The sequence below is a fragment of the Hipposideros armiger genome, unplaced genomic scaffold (assembly GCF_001890085.2).
Source record: "Hipposideros armiger isolate ML-2016 unplaced genomic scaffold, ASM189008v1 scaffold_152, whole genome shotgun sequence".
NCBI classification, from domain to species: Eukaryota; Metazoa; Chordata; class Mammalia; order Chiroptera; family Hipposideridae; genus Hipposideros; species Hipposideros armiger.
Window position 1 is genome coordinate 1,925,484 of NW_017731502.1, and position 21,571 is coordinate 1,947,054.

The 21,571-nt window shown below is 37.0% G+C and overlaps 1 protein-coding gene across 14 annotated transcripts in view; it reads right to left on the reverse strand.

Moving 5' to 3' along the window:
- Positions 1–21,571, reverse strand: part of SETD5 (SET domain containing 5) — an 80,516-nt gene that overhangs the window by 7,151 nt on the left and 51,794 nt on the right. For 7 of the 14 annotated variants that reach the window (XM_019651047.1, XM_019651044.1, XM_019651050.1 and 4 more), the window contains 7 exons: positions 20,836–21,093; positions 19,838–20,158; positions 19,196–19,438; positions 13,602–13,731; positions 7,160–7,404; positions 3,523–3,579; positions 1,132–1,602 (listed from right to left, as the gene is read on the reverse strand). In XM_019651047.1, coding sequence (XP_019506592.1) covers positions 1,132–1,602; positions 3,523–3,579; positions 7,160–7,404; positions 13,602–13,731; positions 19,196–19,438; positions 19,838–20,158; positions 20,836–21,093 — 1,725 coding nt within the window. The remainder of the gene's footprint in view (positions 1–1,131; positions 1,603–3,522; positions 3,580–7,159; positions 7,405–13,601; positions 13,732–19,195; positions 19,439–19,837; positions 20,159–20,835; positions 21,094–21,571) is intronic. The other 7 variants (XM_019651055.1, XM_019651056.1, XM_019651053.1 and 4 more) reach the window with 1 other exon arrangement.

Genomic DNA, 21,571 nt, shown 5'->3' on the forward strand with positions numbered 1-21,571 from the left:
TCTGAAGTGTACCTGGCGTATAAGACGACCCCCCACTTGGAGGCATATTTTTCAGGGCCAAAAAATCGTCTTATACGCCGGCAAATACGGTACTCCCATGCATTTCCAAATGCCCCTGGTTGAAAACCACTGACATAAAAAGCAGATTTTTGGCTTTGTAATTTCTAGAACAGACATTGCTTACAAGTCAGGTCCCAACTCTCTATGGCCTGGCCCTGCCCATCTCTCTATATTCTCCTCTCTCCCCACCTTTTCTGACACCATAGCAACACTCAACTGTTTGCAATTACACTGCATCCCTGCTGCCTACCCAATGGAGTATCACCTAGTTATGCGTTCTGCTCCCTCTTCTGTAACATCTTTACCCTCATTTGTTGGCTGGCTGATTCCTACTGTTTGAGATCAGGTGACCTGTCACCTCTCACTCCACCACCCCTCAAACTGGTCAAGAGCCTCTTGTTTGTTCTTAAGTACCCCCCACATATCTGACTTGCCCAGGTTTCCCTGTTAAGATCTGAACAACTTCTTTGGAGCACCCATCACAATTTTAATTAATTACTTATTAATATAATTATCTGCTAAGCTCAGTCTCATTTGCTATAAGCTCCATTAGGGCAGAACCTAGGAGGCAATATAGCATGGTGGCAATGAGAGCATGCTGGAATCAGACACACCTGGGGATGTCCGGACTCTTCCATTTACTAGCTGTGTGACATTGGGCAAGTTACTCAACTTGCCTTAGTTTCCTCATCTGCAAAATGGGAAATTACCCATCTTACAGGATTACTGTGAGGATTAAGTGCATAAGAAGAGTTTACCAGTGTCTAGAGCATGGGAACTGCTATATAATACAAGTAATTAGCATTATTCTTTTTCATTGCTCTATCTTTTGAACTGCCTAGCAAGTGGACAGCACATTCACTGTAGGCATTTAAATTTGCTGATTATTTATAGCACTCATCAAGTTGTATTAAAACAGTCTGTGTTTCACCAGATATGGCAGAAACTATGTCTTAGTTATCTTTGTTTTCCTCACACTGAGAACAGTGCTGAACACATAGTGGTAACTTAGTAAGTATCTATTGAATGTTAATGCTTTTCAAAAGGGCCTATATAAAGTGAAACACTTACCTTTTTCCTCTGTGGTGGGTTCTGGGGGGCAGATGGGACTCCTTCACAAGCCCTTTCACCACCGGGTGACATGGATCCACGAGAGAGGTCTTTCATAAAGCCATGCTCGTATCTGCTGGGAAACCCTTCTGCCGGGGAACAATATCCCCCATCCAAATGTAAAGGCTTCCTATCCCCTACGAGGGGAGACCCTCGATATAATCCATCAGCTCGAGGCATAGCGTTCAATGGGGAATAGGCATACATTAAGTTAAACTCTGTCCGAAATGCCTGGTCCGAGTTTCTCACAAGGGTCTGATGTCCATCCCCACTCCTGCTTGGAAAGCCAGTCTCAGAGGTGGGCCCGATGGAGGGATGAGGAGCCAGGTCAGAATGACCTGAGTTGATCAGGGAAGGTCTGTCAGCACAGCTGTTAGTGTTGGAGTCAAGGTAGCCTACTTTTGTCAAGTCCAAGTCTTTTCGGTGACAAAGCTGAAAGAGAGAGAGAGAGAGGAAAAAAAAATCAATGGAGACATGGGGTAGAAAAGGGAAAAAGTCAAAGGGCAGAAAAGAAGGAAGGCAAGAGGGGCACAAGTGAACAGGAAAGAGGGATGGAAGCAGAAGAGAGAAAGCCATTAACATCGGTAAGAGTCCCTTGTAGCAACAGTGTAGACAGGCCAGATCACTAAAGAATCCTCACCTTTCCCAAACTGCTTTCAAGTCTTTCTGGAGAATACTGGGAAAACCTGAATTAGATAATTGGCCAAATGTGACTACTGTGCCTGCTTAGCGCTTCATCAGGTTTGCTGAGTCTCCTTGCACTACATTAAGGGACCGGCAGTATAATTAGGGATGTACCTGAACCCTATGTATATGTATGCTACAGATGTGAGACTGGTGTCTTAAGATAACTAACTGGCTTCTGGTGTGATTCATTTCTAAATTAATATTGATGGAAGGTGGAAGGAGGAGAAAAGGTGAAAGAAAGCAGGTGGAAAGTCAAGTATTTAACGTACTGGATTCAGTAAAGGAGAATGGTATTAAAGATATCAACCAACCAGTTCTTCACTTACTTTCACTATTAAGTAAATATGTTTCTCGTTAAGTTCTTCTGACCACTCAGTTCTTTATCATCTAATGTATGTCAACACACTGTAAGACCACTAATGCCCAACACTGCACAGTATATGAAATCCTGAAATGTACCCAAAACAAACCCCAGCTACTATCTGGTTATATTACTTCCTAACACCAAGATTCCCCACCGCTAGGTCAACTAACTCTCTAGAAAGAATGGTTCCAGAAACCCAGATACCACACCATGTCAGCCTCCAAATTATGCTACCTTAGAATCTTTCAGCAGTTGAGAACTCTTTACTTTCCTTATACGATAACCGTAAAAACCACCCAGATAACCTCTAGACACTAGAATACATCCTTCCTTAAGTTTTACATTGATCTGTAAATACCTGATTCAGAATTTGGTCAATTGTCACTGAGTTTAATACTAATTTTTTTATTAGAAGGAGGTGGGGTTAACAGTTCAGTGAATTTCTAAAAGGTTATGAGAGACTATAACTTTCTCTTCAAGAGGAAAAGGGCTCCATGTGGATTCATGGAGCTAATCATTACTACATTTGTCCAAATCTTCTAATAGTTAAGAAATGCTAGCACTAAAATCTGAATTTAACATCTCCACAGCGGCAGGGTTTCTGAGCAAAGCACTCAACTGATATCCTAGGAGATAATACTTGTACAGCAACCATATCCCAACCACTGCCTGTATCACAGAAACCACAGGCTGATGGTTTGTGCACCCAGTGAGGACCTATAAAGAAAATGTAGAAAGCTAAGAGGCATGACTCTCCTGTCCTAAAGAAGCTCAATCTGTCAACCTAAGCTGTAAACATCCAGGTAACAGAGCTCTCAGGTTAACCTGGGAACAAGGCATAAATCACTGCTGAACTTTCCCAATGTAAAAGTTGCTCCCTGATTTATTAGCCCAAGATAATATAAAAAAATAGCTCCTACCAACTTTTGATTCAACTTTTCTTATTTAACAAACACATTATTTGTTAGACTTTCTTTAACAAGGCTCTTACCAGATCTTCAGCCTCCTTTGAACTTCACATTTAGATTCTATTCTTCTTTTAAAACAACTCTTTAGCCACTCCCTCCCCCAAAAAACAAAAACAAACCCCACCACACACACACAGCTACTTCATTTTCCTCCATCTATACTGAGAGATCTGAGTAGTCAGTCACACATGGGAAGATTAATTCAACTTACAGTGACCTATTGGCCACCCTCCAGCCCATCACCCCACTCACCTGGATACCTCAGCCCTTCCCACACACTCACGCACACTCACTCTCAGCCTCCAAGTGTGATTGAGATGGTGTGATAACTACCTCAGGTGACAGGGACTCGGGCCTATTCGCAGGGTAACTCTCAGGGGAGGATATGTTCTAGAGGAGGGAAAAGCATCTTGTTAATTCATCTACTTGAAGTCAAGAAGCAAAACAAAACAAAAAATAAAGTAAAAGCAAGGATAGATGGTTAGCCACAACTTTTTTAGGGGGCAGAGGGAAGGATAAGAATGCACAGGGGAAACGTTTAATTGCAGAACTCATTTCAATGGACAAAATGACTTGTTTAAATGCTTCCTGGTGCCTTTGAAAGCATTTAAGAATAAATTGGTTATAATGTTTCATGCTATAAGTAAACATCTCAAGCAGATATCAGGAAAGAGATGGGTAAAATTTTACACTATTACAGCTGACCCTTGAACACTGGTTTGAACTGTAAGGGTCCACTTATTTGCGAATTTTTTTCTATAAATACATACAGTACTGTAAATGTATTTTCTTAATAACATTTTCTTTTCTCTAGATTACTTTATTGTAATATGTATATAATACATATAATATACAAAATATTTATTAATCGACTGTTGTTATTTAGTAAGACTTCTGGTCAACAGCAGACTATTAATTAGTACTTAAGTTTTTAGAGAGTAAAAAGTTACACACAAATTTTTGAATGAGTGGGGGTTGGCACCCCTAACTCCTGCTTGTTCAAGGGTCAACTGTATATTTCTTTCTAGGTTAGATGAGAGTTACAACCTATAATACTTGTTATTGCCAGGCACCCTACCACTTATTCCTTCTTAGGGGAATCTTTTTCCTTTTCCCCACATTTTGTTCTTCTTCTGTGAGATTCAGGCCTGCCACTGTTATCCAGTGAAACTGATTAGCATGCTGGGGGCTAACAGGGCTAGGGACATGGCCAGTTCCTCTTAAATGACAATTATAGAAGATATGACTGATGGAATCTTTAGCTCACAGGCTAGATGGTTCTTGGCATAACCTAATTGGATCTGAGCACCCCTACAAATATTCTCTGATGTTAAAATCCATGGTACTTCTGGGAACAGAGGAGAACAAGAAAAGCAGATGTGTACACTTCGAGTCCCTGCATCCTAAACAGGTTTACCTTTATCAGGGCTTTCACCCGAGGCACCACTCTGCTATCAAACAGAAACTGGGCAATGAACTCTAATGGGGAGACCTGAATAGTAAATGTGGAGACAATGATGGTGGTCATTATGACAAAAGATTCAGGGTGCCAGGGGTAAGATGTGTTAGTTCCTAATGTTGTAGACTATGGACAACTGTATCTGTGGTGGGGGAAATGAGGCTGTTCAGCAGAGCCAGGTATTGGCTGTTAATTTTATTTAGTGGGATGGGTAGTGTGTGTGAGATGGATAGTGGGGTACGAATCTCAAGGTGGGAAGGGAAGAAAAGGGTTGTTCTGGTGGAAAGGAGGGACTAATTAAGTCTGCTTTCCCAATGCTGCTTTCACCCCTACGATCTCATTCTCTTCCACTACATGTCGCCTCAAGTCCTTCCCTTAGCATTAGAGAGATTTATCACTTTTCTCCTAGAATGTTTTTTATTTTTCCTTTCAGAAATATTCTTTCCCAATCAAGCTGATCTTTACTTGTAACACACCTTTTGGATTATTTCTGTGTCACAGTCTTGGATGGAAATAAGGCTCCCCACCTTCCTATACTAGAAAATAGGAAAGTGTATGGCAATTAACATGGTAATAAGGATGGTCAAGATGGTGATGTTTGTTTTTTTTATTGATAAGAAAGGCTAAATTTTCTCAGTTAAATCATGAGGTTAAAATAGTATAAACAGGGGCGGCTGGTTAGCTCAGTTGGTTAGGGCGCAGTGCTCATTAAACCAAGGTTGCTGGTTTGATCCCCATATGGGCTACTGAGTTGCGCTCTCCACTAGACTGAAACAACTATCTGACTTGGAGCTGATGGATCCTGGAAAAACACACTGTTCCCCAACAACAACAAAAAAATAATTAAAAAAATATATATAAATATGCATTAACTTTTTGAAGAGATAGGCTGTTTAATATATTATATTTTCTTTCCCTCCTGGTATTCTAACATTATGTTTAGACTATGCATCACTAAAAGGATCTTTAATTAAAAAAATCAACAAAACAAAAACCCAAAAAACAAAACAAAACAAAAAACCAAACCAAAAAAAAAAAACAACCCCCTCGAAACAAAACAAAACATCAAAAAAACCCTTACATTTTCACAGTGTTTCATAGTCATCCAAAGTGATGCACAGGATAGGAAATACAGTGAGTGCTAAATTTGACTGCTTGGGAAGGCAACTTACCTTCTAATTTCCATAATTTCACGTTTAATAAAACCTGCAATGACAAAGTATGAAACCCTATTCCTATAATATACTGCCCACCAGGGAGAATGTCCTTTCATAAAATTTTACTTACCAAATGCTAGTTGCTAACTGAAAAAGCCAACAGCATTCCCAACAACCAAACCAGACCAGGTAAACTTAGTTAAGTTCTGAATCAGCTGCTTTACTATCTGGCTAAAAAGGAATGCCACAAGGAATTTGGTAGAGTAACTTCCCTAGAAATAAAATGTAAGGAGGAAATTTTTTTTTACCTCCCAGAAGAGGTGTGCTCCAAAAGTAAATTCATATGGTCTAGTTTAGGGACAGAACATAGCTGCCTCTTGTTTTCAAGGTTGCTAGTCACCTCTTTCTGAGTTAGACATTTAAATTGCAGGTATTTTTAATCCCCACGCTCTTATAAAAAGCTGAACTGGGAGGATCGCATTGGTTAGAACATTCACCTTTATGAAAGAACCCATCTGGGAAGTGCAAGCTAGGGGCAGAGATGAGCGTGTTTAGTGATCTGAACAGTTTTTTCTGAGAAGGAAAAGAGTGTCTGTTTAATGATAAATCAAAGAAACATGCAATAGATGAGTTTTTGTATACACATGCAATCTACTCAGTAAACCTGCTGTCACCCAAACTTGAATACTAAAGTGATTCAGAATTAACGTTCTGAAACAGCTGAGATACACATCAATCCAGAGAGTGAATATAATCGATTTATCTTTATAAATGCATACTGCCAGACTTTTTCTTCCATTCCTAACACATTATAATAAGAGGGGAAAGTAACTTGGAATAGGAAAAAACCCCTCAATTGCTGTAAACTATATTCCAATGTTTTGAAATCTCTGTTCACTGAGGTCATGATCAGAACACAAAACAGGGAAAGACACTTCACTGATTTTAAGGCCTAGAAATGGAGACAAAATCAGTACAATCTGAGCTTTCAGGCTAGTGTGACTAATGATTACTAGGCAGCTAGAGGCCTATTTTAACCAAAGTACAGAGTAAAAAGAAACGTGGAGATGCAGCATGCTTACTGCCTAAAGTTAAGGAAACTGATGGACTGCCTACAAAAGGCAAATGAAATATGATAAGTGGTAGAAATACTCCTATTTTGGGAAATATGGGGACTGCAAAGATGACAGGCTACCAGGTAATAGTTCACACTGACCCTGAGGCTTCCCATTTTTTTGGGGGGAGACAGGCAAGGAACATGGTAAAGAGCATTTGAAATGATATTATATTTGAAATGAGGGGGTGCGAATGAGGACTTCATATTCAGCACTCCCAACAGCCAAACCCAAATCACCTCAAACTGCAGAGGAGTACTGCAGCGACTGGCAGTAGTAAGAGACGTGATTGGTGAGAACATGAGGCTGTATCCATTTCGACATTCCTCTTCTGGGTGAGACTGGCCAGGTGTGGTCAGCTGGGGGCTCTTTGAGCCTGGATTGGGAGGGGGTGGTGTGACTGGAGAAAGAGGCCGCAGTAACTTGGTGACATTCTGCTCCATCAAATAACGAGACTTCCATTTCTTTAATGGGCTCAACAAGTCTGTGAAATACAAAGCTTGGATGAGAGGTTGAAACGCAGTTGAAAAGGAGGCTCTGTAGTAAAGCCATTCCTCTCTCGCCCCATAATGGCTCTTAACTCCTCTTTTGCCTCATCCCATTGTTACCTCCCACAATCAAACCAAAACCCGAAGAAACTCTTTAAATGCCACACACAGTCATTTGCAAAACTATTTCCCAGAGAATTGCCAGATGAATCTGACACTTTCGACAGATCCCTGGAGCTAACTGATCTCTTCTAGTGGGAAATGTAAATTAACTTTTTTTATGAGTTTCCGAAAATCCCAAATCTGTGTCACTTTGTTGAAATCACCCTCTACTTAATTGACAAGTCGCCAGCTCAAGCTTCTGGGATGTTAACTACATATACTTCTTTTATCTTCTCTATTTTTGCCATTTTTCACCAGCTTTTTGTAACATTCTGCTTTAGGAGGAAACAGTGATGCATAATCACCTGATCCATATCTAGCCCCTAGTTATAAGGGTGCTTCAAAGTGTGCAATGATTTCTACAAAAACTTCCAACTATTTTCAAAAACTAGGCTGGTATTTTTTCTCATTAGAATATCCTACCTTCTATATTTCCTAGGTCCACTTAAAAAGGAAGTTACTACTCTGTATATTTTAATGACCATTTAGGCCAAAATACTTATTTTCACTTTCTCAGAGGAAAAATCTACTTTGATTCATTTACAACACTTAAAAGATTTATTTACTTAATAGCTACTATATGAAAACCAATGAACTAAATTATGTGGGGGTAAATGGTCATCATATAGTCTACTTAAAGGGGTTTACAAATTTGTAAGAAAAAGAAAACATGTAAAACATGTTTAACATGTTTAAGAATCTCAACAGAGGTGGTCATGCTGCTCTGTTAGTAAAAAATAATTATGCTTTTAAATGCTTATTATATACTAGGCACTATACTGCAGGCTTTATATAAATTATCAGATTTAACAATTTTGATAAATCCAACACTATTATTATAACCCCCATTTTAAAATGAGTAATTTTATATGTAGAGAGATCAAGACTACATAATCTGGTCCCCATCTACATTCTTAATCCCGGGGTTAAATTATATCCCCAAGGCTTGGTGGAAGGAATAACATTCATCCCAAGCCTTGGAGGAAGTTTTGGGGCAGTAGGTCATGATCAGAGCTATGCTTCAGGAAGATTATTCCGGCAGTAATAGTTAGGATGAGATTAGACACTGGGAAACTATTTGGAGTTAATGAAGTAGTTAACAGAAGGAGTTATGAGGTACTGAACTACAGTACATGTTGAAACAGAGGGAAGAATAAATGTAAAAAATACTAGAGATGCATATTTTCCTTTCTGATATCTGATAATTTATTTTCCTAGATTGGAAGTATATTCGTATTTTCCTTTTGTTCCAGATACTAAGTTTTCTTTCTTATTTTTCTTTTCTCCTTTTGAAAAGTGCCTAGGTATAAAAAAGACAAACATGTGATTCATGACTTATATTTAGAATACCTTTTCTATATTTCAAGAGTCTTAAACAGTGAATTTTAAAAAAGACTGCTGTACTGTTAGGTCCAACACTATAACTACTAAAGGCAATTATGTGAGTGATGAAGTTCATTGCAGAAAAGTTAGAAAGTACAGATAAAATCTCCCACCCCAAACCAACTTACAGGGCATTCATTTAAATATATATTTACTGAGTACTTATTATGATATCACATTCAACAAAACAACCGTGATATCTGCCCTTATGAAATTTATGGGCTGCTGGTCATTTGCCTACTTTTTTCTATTAATAGCACTATATTTATGAAAAATTTTTTCAAGTTTCATTTTTCTTTTTGCCATAAATAACTTTCAAATTTTATCTGATTAAACCTATTCCATCTTTATTTTTTTCCTGTTACTCAAATACTTCCCAATATTACATACATAAACATCCAGATATCTAAACACACAACTTGAAATCATTTCCCTAAATTAATGCACTGCTAATATCCTGGTATATTTTCATCTAGACCTGTTTTATTAACTCTTGTCTAAATTACACTGCTCAATAACTCACTACCTTCACTCAGAAATACATGGTAAATCTTTCCATGACAATAAACTCAAATCTACAACTAAGTTTTTAATGGCTAGCATTCATATAATCAAAATTTAACCAACTTCTTTTTCTTCTACTTTTGCTATTATAAATATGCCTCAATGACCAATAATCTTGCTCTTACATATTTCTGCACTTGTTTACTTTTTTAGGACAAATGTCTAGATGAAGAATTCTTAAAAGAATATTTCTATAGGCTCACTAGCTTTATATTTATTCTTGTGTGAACTGTCAGCTCATGTCTTGCAGCCTGCATTCTACAGAGATGTTGATCTTGTTCTTCATTTGTAAGGGGCTCTTTAAATGATAAGATGTTGACGTTTGTCAAAAATGTTAGAATTATATTTTTTCAGTTTGCTATCTGCCTTTTAATTTTATTAATAGTCTTTTCTGGCTATACAATGTTTTGTATCTATATTTAATTTTTTAACTAAAATAAGCATACGGTAGCGATAATCCTTTAACATGCCAAATGGCTAGCACATTCTTCCATAAATCTTTTATAATTATAATCTCTCCACTAATTTGAAATACGATATTTCAAATATGATATTAATCTATATATACTAGGTTTAGTTCTGAATGTTATTCTGTATATTTGCTGTCCAAATGGCATCAATATCGACAGATTGTTTGGGCAATACCAATTATTCTACTCTAGCTCTCTAAAATATTTTGGCTATCCTACCATACTTGTTTATGTCACTGAACTGTAGAAATCATTCATAAACCATAAAAAAAGTCAGAATTTTGATTGGGGTTGTATTAAATTCATGAGTAATTTGTGGAATGTTCTCAGCACCGTGGCATGATTTTTTCAGCTACTCATGCTTTCATTTATATCCCTCTTCATATAGATTCATAATGTTTCTAATTGGGTTTACTCTTTGGTGTTCTCTACCTTTTGTTACCATTGTGACTTATATTCTCATACCCTATACGTTTATCTAAATGTTATTGTTACTATATAAGAAAATGTTTATATATTTTTGTACCCAGCTACCCTACCAGTTTTTCTGTTAATTATTTTCACCACAAAGCATAATTGCAAACTGTTTTTAAATAGATGTTAAAGACAAACAAACAAAAACATTAACTGTGCTATCTTATTTATCATTAAATTCATTTACTATGCTATTATTCCCCCTCCTCCAATTGGCCTGCTAATAAAATGAATTCCTAGGAGAAATTTTATTTAGTCATAATATACTATTCTGTTAATATTCTTACAGATTCAAGATTCAGATCACTAATATCTAATTCAAAAGTAGTACTATGCTTTTTTTTTGGGGGGGGGGGCGGCGTTTAAATTAATTGGTAAAATGAATCAAGAGTAAAAACTTGAATGATCCTGCACAGTACTCCAACAAAAGTATGTGCACACAGCAGATGAACAAATGATCAGTTGATCATTCCTTTATCAACTGAAATCCAAGTTATTTTTAATCCTACATATTTTTGCAATTATTAATAATTCTATGACTAATGCTTTTAAAAAAATTTTGGCCCATACCTATTTCTGTAGAACAGATGCCTAGAAGAACAATTACTAGGTTAAGGAGTATGAATATTTTTAATGCTTAGGATAAATCTTACCAAATTGCCAGTAGAGATAATACTTTGTCATTTTAATTCCAAATCCTTTCTCCCAATATATTCGTCCTGTGTTAACTCAGAGACAATATAGAAATAGGCACAACTGTTTTTCCAAGTTTGATTTAAAAAATGTATATATATTTGAATGTGCCCAGAATTTGCTTTGGCAAATATCTAATTCTTTTCAATGCCCCAATTAAGTAAGAATTCCAGAATAATTTATCACATCTTTCATTTATATAAGGCCTGTTCCCAACTGTTCTGTTCCATAGACATATCCATTCTTGGACCAGCACTGTGATAATTACTAACTTCCAGGTTCATATTAGAAACTAGCTTTATACTTCTAGTGAAAGTATATCTCATTATTTTTTCTTCAAATTTGTCTTGGTATTTTCACATTTTTTTTTTAAAGATAAACTTCAATACTATTTATCAAATTCCAAAAACAAGCTTGTTTGATGGGAACTATATGAAGTCAGAGAGTGAGAAAGATAGTGATTGATTGTATTTATTCTTTCCGTTAAAGAATATGAAATTTCTCTTCATTTCCTTAAGACTTTAATTTTTGCCTGTGTAACTTCTATCCAGAAGTTTTATTAAACTCTTATTAATTCAAAGTCTTTTAGATTATTTAGGCTCTCCTAGATATATATCCACATCATTTATAAATAATGAACATTACACCCTGCCCTAGCTGAGCCAGTACCTTTCATTTCTATACAACTTTAGCTTTTTGGAATTTAGAATCTTTAATGTACTGTAGTTATTTGATTAATTTCTGTAAATGTTCCATAAGAAAGAGTATTCTGTGTAGAATAATGACAGTGATAATTCAGGTTTGTTGGAGTCTTTCTACTATACCAATCTGTCCCCTTTTCTTGATTAACAGCTTCTTGGTCTTTTTGAAGAGAAAAAAATAAAACGAAAATCGAAAGTAAACCAACAAATCACAATAATTCCTTGGGATTTACATTAACTTTTGGCAATATATGGTCACCCATTTGACTCCTGCTTGGTTTTAATGAAATGTTTTCCTTCTGTTTATGTTGCTCCTTAAGGGCAAGGTGTGTCCTCTGTATGTTCCTCATTGCTTGAGACCAGAGCAGAAGTTCAATAAAGGTTGGTGACTAACAGTCCCAATTTTATTCCAGGCAAGGCACGTAGTAGCAAAGGCACTTTCTCTATGTGTCTTTGCTGGACATGAGCTGCCACACAACCTCCCTCTTCCAACTTCAAATACATACACACAACACACACAAATACAAATATGCATGTATGTGTACATTAGATAGAAGCTTTCAGTTACGTTATAGTCTCACTATACTGTAAAAGCTGCCAGTAAGTTGATAATATTCATGGAAATCTGGTATCAGCAATTCTTTGTATTAGCCTGATTTGAGTAAATCTCTCTAATCTTTGATGAAGAAAGTATTTTAAATATATATCATTTATCTTCCAGATGTTCCAAACTGGGATTTTATTATCCTGAGGTTACACATGTGATCATTTATAAGGTATCCAATACAGAGATAGAATATACTAAGTCAATAATTTTGAAAAAATACATTTTTAGTAACCTACTTTTCCCCAAATACATTACACAAAAATTTAATATAAAGCAGGTATTAGCAGACATATTATTTAATCCAAGTTCATATTTACTCAGGTCAATGAATACAAACAATGAAGTGGTTTTTATGAAAATCTAAAATATCATGTTAGCTATAGCTTTACATAACTTTTAGCATCTAATTTATTTTGATATTTTGTTTCAATTTCATAATATCCACAAAATTTAGATCTAAACTTAATGGAAATCACAGAGAACTATTCTACTAAGCTGATATTGGCAGAAGAAATGTGGTAAAAAGACTGTCCCAAAATAAGTAAAAGTTGGTTTTACAAGTGCTTTCAATTGCAATTCAATTAAAGACCTATGCAAGAGTCACTGTGATAAGCAGTGGACCAGGTGATTTTTCATGACCCTGTAGTTTAAAAAATTATGAGGACTTTAGATTCAAGGCTGTGTCTTCTTTAAAAATTTATGCTAAATGTGAGCCCTTTTGAAAACAACCAATGCATAATAATTTCTCATTTATTTCCTTCATCCACTGACCCTTCAACCAAGCCAAACCCAACTCAACCACCTACAATTTTGATTCATTCCTGAATAGTGTCCACCTCTTTCTTGCTTACTTCCCCTTTTATAAATATGGATAAAGGTTTCCTAAGCTTACTACTTTAAATGTATCTAAGCTTTTAATACCCATTTCTGCTGTTATCTGTACACTGTCTAGCTCCTCCTTTGACATCCTGGGAAGACTGATCCCTGACTTGAGATCTCTCTCTTCCTCTGTAAAGACAGATATAAAGTAACTATTTAGAGAGCAATGCTATTTCCTTCTTCTGTCAGACTTTTTAATGTTTTTATGTGGACCTGAAATAATCATTGCTCATATATTCAGAAAGGTTTGAGATACATACCTGCATTGTCTTTGTAGATACTAGAAGAATTACTATCCTCATTACTTTGGTATAGGTGCTGAGTTCTAGTCTCTTGGGGTACAGATGATGTTTGTGTCATCCCTTCTTCCAAGGCTTGCTTTATCCAGCGCTATAATGGGAAAGAACCAGGGAATTATTATTAATCATTTAAAACTATTTAGTATTCCTATTATAAATGCATTAACCATGTTATTACATGTCAACTGGTAAGAGATGCAATCCAACACACTCATTCAGTTCCATAGTCAAGTATTTTTTTTGTCTTGTGTTTCAGCATATTAGTATATTGCCCCATCAATTCCTTCTACTGGGCAAACTGAGAAAACCTAGATTACACATAATGAGATCCATCAAAGAACCAAAACCAATAAAAAATTATTACTACTCAACTTTTCTTACTGCTTAGAATAGGGAAAATGGAAAGAAAAAAAGGAAGAAATTTTAGCATTCATATAAGAGAGACCCTGTTCACATAGATAAAACTAGTAAATAAAATAAGTGCCTAGAAGGAAGATAAAAGATCTGTTAAGAGTTCCTGCCCGGTGCTGTGAGCATCTGAGAAGGTAACAGAAAAGATTCACAGGTAGACTCTGAATGAGAAAAAACAGCTTTTAACTAACTACAAGTACCAAAATACTTCTCTTCACTCAGCTGAAATATCCTGTGAGTTTTTTCTCCCTATCAAGTAGTTTGGTTAAATTATGCATGAATAATGCAAATCACCATAATAAATGACCTGCAGAAATCTTAAAGGGGGAAAAGTCAAAAAGAGCTCTCTAATTAGTCACATTTTTTGTAGTAAATATTGGAATCTAAATGATGAGAAATAAATTTAAGTCAGAAAGTAAGCCTGCAAAAGTTAGGGTAGAAGGTTATGCATCCTGCGGAAGAGGGAAAATTTCTTACCTGTAATTGTGTTCTCTTAAGATACACAGTTGTAGGTTGCACACCACTCTGTGGCTCTCCTGCCCTGACATAAGACAGATCGAATTTTGATAAACATCAATTTCTGAGTCAGACCCTCCCCCAAATAGGAAGAGCAAAGGTGATCATAATTTTACACCTTTAGAGAACAAGTATTACAGGTAAGTAAAGATTCTCTTCACCAAAGAGAGCAATCTAATAGATATACCCTCTTAGAAACTTAGAAAAATTTCACCTAGAAAAATTTTACATCATGCAAATGGCACTGTGGTCTGCCAAATGAAAGCAAAAATAAAGTTGTAATTATGAGGTAAGGGTGAGTAAGTATATATTGGGCTGTTGGAAAAATCATGACACATTTTTGCAATGAAAACATAGAAAAAATACGTCGTGACTTTTCCGACAACCCAATAAAAAAAGAGATTTCAACGGTCAATTGAATCATAACATTGCAGGTCATGACTAGATCTCTGAAAAATCAAAACAAGACCAAGAATGAACTGTCTTACAGAATAGTGACGTAAAGATGAACTGTCAGAAATGTATCTCCTTACGACTTCAGAGACCCTAGGTCACCTTGTCCAAAGCACTTATTGTATGGATGAGAAAGATTAGGCCCAGGGGAAAATGAGTGAAAAATCCTTTGTTACAGATACGTTTACTCCAAGTTTTTCTTTTCAGAGCAGATGACAGGACTCACTTAGGGTTACTGTGCTTTCCTCCAAGAGAAGTTAATTTCTAACACTTCCTTGTCAAGGAGATGCACCCATATAAGAACTTACATTCTGGATCTGATGGCTACAAAAAGGGAAAATAAAACCAGGACACAGGCATTCTGAGGAGTAAGATGCTGCTATGGTTAGATATAAGGTCAAACATAGCAAATACGATCTAACCCACTCCTCCTGGTCCTGCAATATGTCTACACAATATTTTAAGGCCCATAAAAAAGGAATATGAACATTTGTTTGTAACTGACAAGTTTCAATCATCCTATAGATAATAAATTAACTTTAGACACCCTCTACCTCTGAGTTCTAGCTACAGTTATTAAGGTCAAAATGGTATTGCTTCGTTTTCTAAAGCTCTGTATTAAAAAGTTATTTAGGAAGTTCAGAGATGGGCTAGAGCAATGTTTTAAAGGGTAAAGAGCAAGGAAGTAATCTGGGTTTTGGAGTCCAAATATCTGGGCTTAAACTTCGCTGTGCCTTTTACTAACTGCCTAACTCCGGGCAAGTTACTGAACCCTTCTGAGCCAAAGCTTCTGATCTGTAAACTGAGGCCAATGATTCCAATTTCACAGGGTTGTGATATAGGTTAAGCAAGATAATGTATGTGAAGACAGCTTGTAGCACAGAACTGGGCACACATGTTCAGTGAGGACTTGTTCAGCTGAATTTTAATGCTATGTATAGAGACACAGAGATTAATAACACCCTCCAGTGTATAGAATGAAATAACCAAGCAAAATAGTGTGTCATTTTCAGTCAGGATGATATTCTAAGAAATCTGGAAGACCAAATACCCCACACATATTATACCTACAGGTAAGTTTAGAGAAGATTTAGAGATAAGACAAGGAGGCACATTACGGAAAGACTTCTCAGCCACTTACAAATGCTTCCATTCTAAAAGAAGAATTGAAGCAAGACTCTTAACAAAAGATATCCATGCCATAACATGCTTTTTAAAAACTATGATTCAATTTACTTTAGAAAATCCAGGAACATCATAAAATGTTCTGTGAAATGCTCTAAGAATCTGGGAGCAAATATACACATGCAACTTTATACTGTATGTAACTTACAAGGCCTTGACCTCCTTTATTCAGATAGGAAACAGAGGCCTACACACACTATAGTCTACGCTGTTCTAACCAATCCCATGGAGGATGGCTTTTCTCATTTATCTTACATTCTTCTCTGAAGGATCTTTAGAAATTTATTACAATTTAGTTTAATCATGGGAATCTTCTTAGGTCCTACACTAGAATGAATACTTTCTAACCAATTGACTAATAAGTCTCTTCCATCCATTCCCACCCAGGTTAAAGCTGAGTTCAATTTCTAGATAAAAGACCCACTTTCACTAGCTTTGCCCCATAAAAAGATACATTCTTGTTTTATAATACAACCTTAATATGTTAACAGCAAATCTTAAAACTGTAATTTAAACTTAAACAATTCAGATCTAAACTTAAACAAGACCCAATTTAAGTCAGATAATTCAACAGACATAGCCTGAACTCCTGAAGACTGGTATGACACATACAGATCAAAGTGTCTGAGTATAGCCCACGTAAAACAAGACTAAGGACAGTCAGACACATTTGGAGAATATAACACGGACATGATTTAAATGAGATTTCTATCTGTTGTCAGTGGAGAAACAAAGATGAGCTATAGATACAAGTTCTAAACCATAACCAGGTAAAAAGAGCTCTAAGTGGATTTTCTATCAGATTTGGAGTCATATTCATACACATTTTTGGTTTTCAAGGACTCTGCTAGTTGGAAAAGATGGGAGTAACAGATCATAACCCAGCATCACAATGATTAAGGCATTTCAAGAGGTTAGTCAATACTATTTACAATTCAGAACTTACTATTAATCTGTACTAAATAACTGCCTACCCCTTGTAAAGGACCAAAATGGGAGATTCTATCTAGTTTGATAAGATGCTTCAACAGTTAACATCCGTGGGAGTCCAATAGTATGTCCAGCCAAAGACAGAAAAGTTTCTTTCATATATATATATTGAGCCATCTCTTGACTTGCTCCTCCAAACTAAAGACCGTATCTACACCTTCTCTAATTGTTCAATACTACTTGGAAAATGTAGTTAAGAGTTTGAGCTGTTACTCTTACTAAGGGACTGAGCTACACATAATAGGAAGGTTAGTTTTGCATATCATACCAGAGTTAATACAACTCTATTACAGAATATGGTTAACAACAATGCTCATTAAATGGCAAACATTTTTTTCCCCTTCTCAGATAATCTCTAAGATCCAAGATAAGTGGCTTGGTATTAAGAAAGTATCCCCAAAGAGGCTTGATCACTGCACTGTACACCTGAAGCTGATGTTGTATAATATTGTATGTCAACTATAAGTGAATATATATATGGTCATGGGACGTGGAGTACAGTGTGGGAGTGAAGGGATTTGTAATATATATGTATGATATTGGGGGGAAATGGGGCGGCGGATTGGGGGAGGGGGGTTGTCACTTTGAGGGGTAAAAAGTATAACTATTGCACTGTGTTGTACAGCTGAAACTAATTCTAAAAAATGCGTATTTCATAATAAAAAATTTAATAAAAAAAAGTATCCCCAGCGACTGAACCTTCATTAACTAGGCAAATTTCTAGTCTATATTTTTCTTAAGGAAGTTTTTGTTTCTGACACCTGAAAGTTATGCATTATCTACAAACCCTTTTGGCAAAGATCTCATGGTCAAATTTCTCGTTAGGAGTTCTTCTACTTGTGAATTTTCCCCAACTGAACCAGTAAGTGCTTCAAATATTGAGGGAAGATGTGCGATTAGGAAAGACTTTCTTCAGTGTGTGGGATCATTCAGCAGTGAGGCCCTTGCACTATGCACAGATCCCTGTAGCCCTCCCCTCCATATCCCACACCACTCTGGCTCATCTTTTGTGCCCCCCTCCCCCCAAGAAATACTTTCTGCTCTTTGGGGAAAGAGAAAAGCTTTAAGTTTGGAGGAGTCAGGGAAGACCTGCCTGGAGTTGGAGACTTCATCACATCAAATAATCTACATGCAGCATCCTCATGTACGTGATGCCAGTGGAGGAGGGCAATGGCAGACACTGAGGAAGGCAGCCTGAATCCAGATCTGAGGATAAGAGAAAAGGGTGTTCCAGGGAACAGACTACCTCAAAGAAAGACCAAATGAAAGGGTGTCCTATACTTCTAGAAACACAAAACGACATTACACTCTGAGGGAGTGATCTATTCCTGAGAGACACCTTTGGAAAATATTCAGGGGTTCTGGAATTAAGAACGAACATTCCAAAAACAAACAACCATCAAACACTACTGCCACTAGATCCAAAAACAGTATGTAACTAGAGAGAGGAGAGACACAGAGAAGGAGAGAGAGAATGAATTTTATAGCTGGTTCCACATTCACTAGGGGATAAATAGTCCAACCTGTCATTTGATCAAAGAACAGGAATTATGCCAATTGTAACAGGACTTCCTCTACTTGTATTCAAATGATAATAGTGACTGAATTAAAACACAATTTGATCATTTTTTTACTTATGCAGCAGTGCTCTAGAGTACCTGGGGCCCAATCTCACTCAATAATCATGAATGGACATTTTAACCAATACCACAAGAGTACACACAAAACATCCCTCCTTACCCGGGCATCAAATGCTGTGTGCTCTCAACTCAGTAATCTCAAGGGCTCTCAGAAAAGACAACAGTGAATACTAACAAATTGAGCACCAAAAATGCAGAATACACTCTACCTTAGTCCCACTGACTCTTGATACATTGTAGTCAAGGTTGAACAACTATTATAACTCATAATAAACTCACATGGGCAGAGAGTGGCTATCTAGAAATATGTTAGATATGTCATGATTACAGGCATCCTAGGTTAAAAATAAACAGACATACCTTTTTACAGGAGCTGAATGTGCCGTCAGGCAGAAGGGGCCTTCGACGCCTCTCAGGGATAAAGGGTGAGCCAAAGCGAATGTAGTGTTTGGGGGTGGTGCAAATTAACGGGGAATGGATAAGACCAGGTAACATGTTCAGGGTTGTTGCCAGTACAGTTGGGTCCGTGGTGATACGTAAAGGGCACTCAACAGGACATTCTTGCTTCTCTGCTTTGTCATTCAACCATTCTGTAACTAGATACTAAGGCAAAAAAGGGATCATTAGTTGATGCTGCAGATGTAATGCAGTTCACAAAGACAAACCTCATCTAGAAACAGGACAATGGCAGATATTGCGGCTGCAAAGAGTATGAACTGGGCATTTAGAATGCAAGGATGTCTTCCTTCACCCTCTCTGTGACCATTAAAGGGGAGGAATAATTCCAGATATCAGCAGTTTAGCTCTGCCTAAAAATTATGGGAACAAAAGCATGGTAGTGGGATGGCTTCAGCCCTCTGCATCAAGGAATTTTATCTAAAACTTTCAATTTAATAATACTTAAGAGTATTTGTTTCTTTCTGGGGGAATTAGAGGTCCTCTCACGTTACTAAGACACAGCCATTGCCAGACAAGACTTATGAAGATGTATTTGTGACTTACCTTTTTGGTTTTGGGGTATTTAGATGCAGCGCGGTTGACATGGGATCCAGCAACTGATATCACTGTTGGGTCAGACCCTGTTAATTGCCTGTTTTCTCCTGAAGTGTCTATACTTCCAGCTTCAGTAGGAGTTACTGAGCTGTTATTTCCTCCCTCTTCCAAGGCAGCTTGTGACAACTCTGCCTGCTGTGCAATGGCCTGCTTCTGACGCTTTAGTCTTTGGGCTGAACTGGTCCGATACCGAGAAATTCGACTCTTCGGTCGGGGCCTAGAAGGCTTTGTTGGAGGTGGTTTAGGGACTGGTTTTTCTGCAGCAATATCCTGTAACAATAGCAGAGTAAAATGCTTATCAGAAATTTCTTATTAGGAAACATTCTATCCATTTTCCTATTCACTTTAAGTATTCTGAATGTTTACTGGTGAAAAGAGTATTTAGAAAAACTAATCTCAAACATAATCCTTACAACAGGTACACATTTAAATTAGCTAAAGAGGCTGTAAGTAGATGACTCTGTTAGTTACTTCTTTTTCTCATAAGTATTTATAAACTTGGTCAAAAGTCAGCTGAAGGTAGCCACCTAATTTTAGGGTTCCTAGCAAAGAAGGTAATTCTTCCTTTTGTTTTTTCCCAGAAGCTTAAGGTTTAGAATTCATGGCTAAGGTAGGGAAGGGAAAGATGAGTTTATCCTGAGAATCCTATGAAAGGTCAGATGCCTAACTGTGCTAGTCAGCGGGGCCAAAAGAGAAACCAAATGATTTTTATGAACTCACCACCAATAGTCTATTTGGCAGAAACAGTATGAAATTCCATTCTAATCTAAAAGTGTCTAGTCATTCCAATTCTGTCTCCCTGAATCCCACAAAATCAGTAGATGAAAATGGCCTTACTTATTGACATATGAGGCAAAGATGAAAACGCTGATTTTAACCATTCCAAAAGACGTAACTGATATTAGCAGAAGCAAGGATGTTGAAGGCCTGGACTCTTCATCTCTTACCCCAGCTTGGGAAGACCTCCGGGTGTTCACGCCCACACTCTGCGGGGTGCTTAGAATGGCCACGTTTGAAACAGAGTTGCTAACATCAGACTCAGGGGCTTCAGGTTTTGTCTCTTCCTCTGTAGGCATCTCTGAAGCGATGGTAGTAACTTCTATGTCAGAGTTGCTTTGTTCCAAGGGCTGATCCCGCCGCTTCTTTCTTTTCTCCAAGTTTTCAAAAGCATGCATGATGGCTTCAACCTTCCTGTCCTCCCGGGTCTAAAAAGAAATAGCGTTAGCACAGAAGGAGGCCTTAACCAGGAGGCGGGGACAGCTTTTCAAAAGTATTAATGAAAATTTATAGACATTTATAAAAACTACCAGTAAGATGACACATATATCTTGGAGAACAAAAGATTAAAAACTACAAAGAAAATATTTAAGTTTTAGAGTTGTAAAGGAAGGCAAGGTCAAACCTGAACTTTCAGAGAAGGCCAACTATTCTACTAAAACTTTAATATGAAAGAAAAACAGCCAATGAAACGAATATTTCTCTTTTTCAGAGTTGAAAAATAACCAAGTAGATTTTCTTGAACTTCTCAGGGACAGAAATAAAAATGGATGGTTTTAGCAAAAAAGGAGACTTTTTGAATCCACATTACTGATAGGGATTTTTCAATGAGAAGACACACAAACTTAGGAAATTCCTAAGTCAGGGCAAGCAGCCCCAAAAGAGATATTTTGTTCCCGCCAGGCA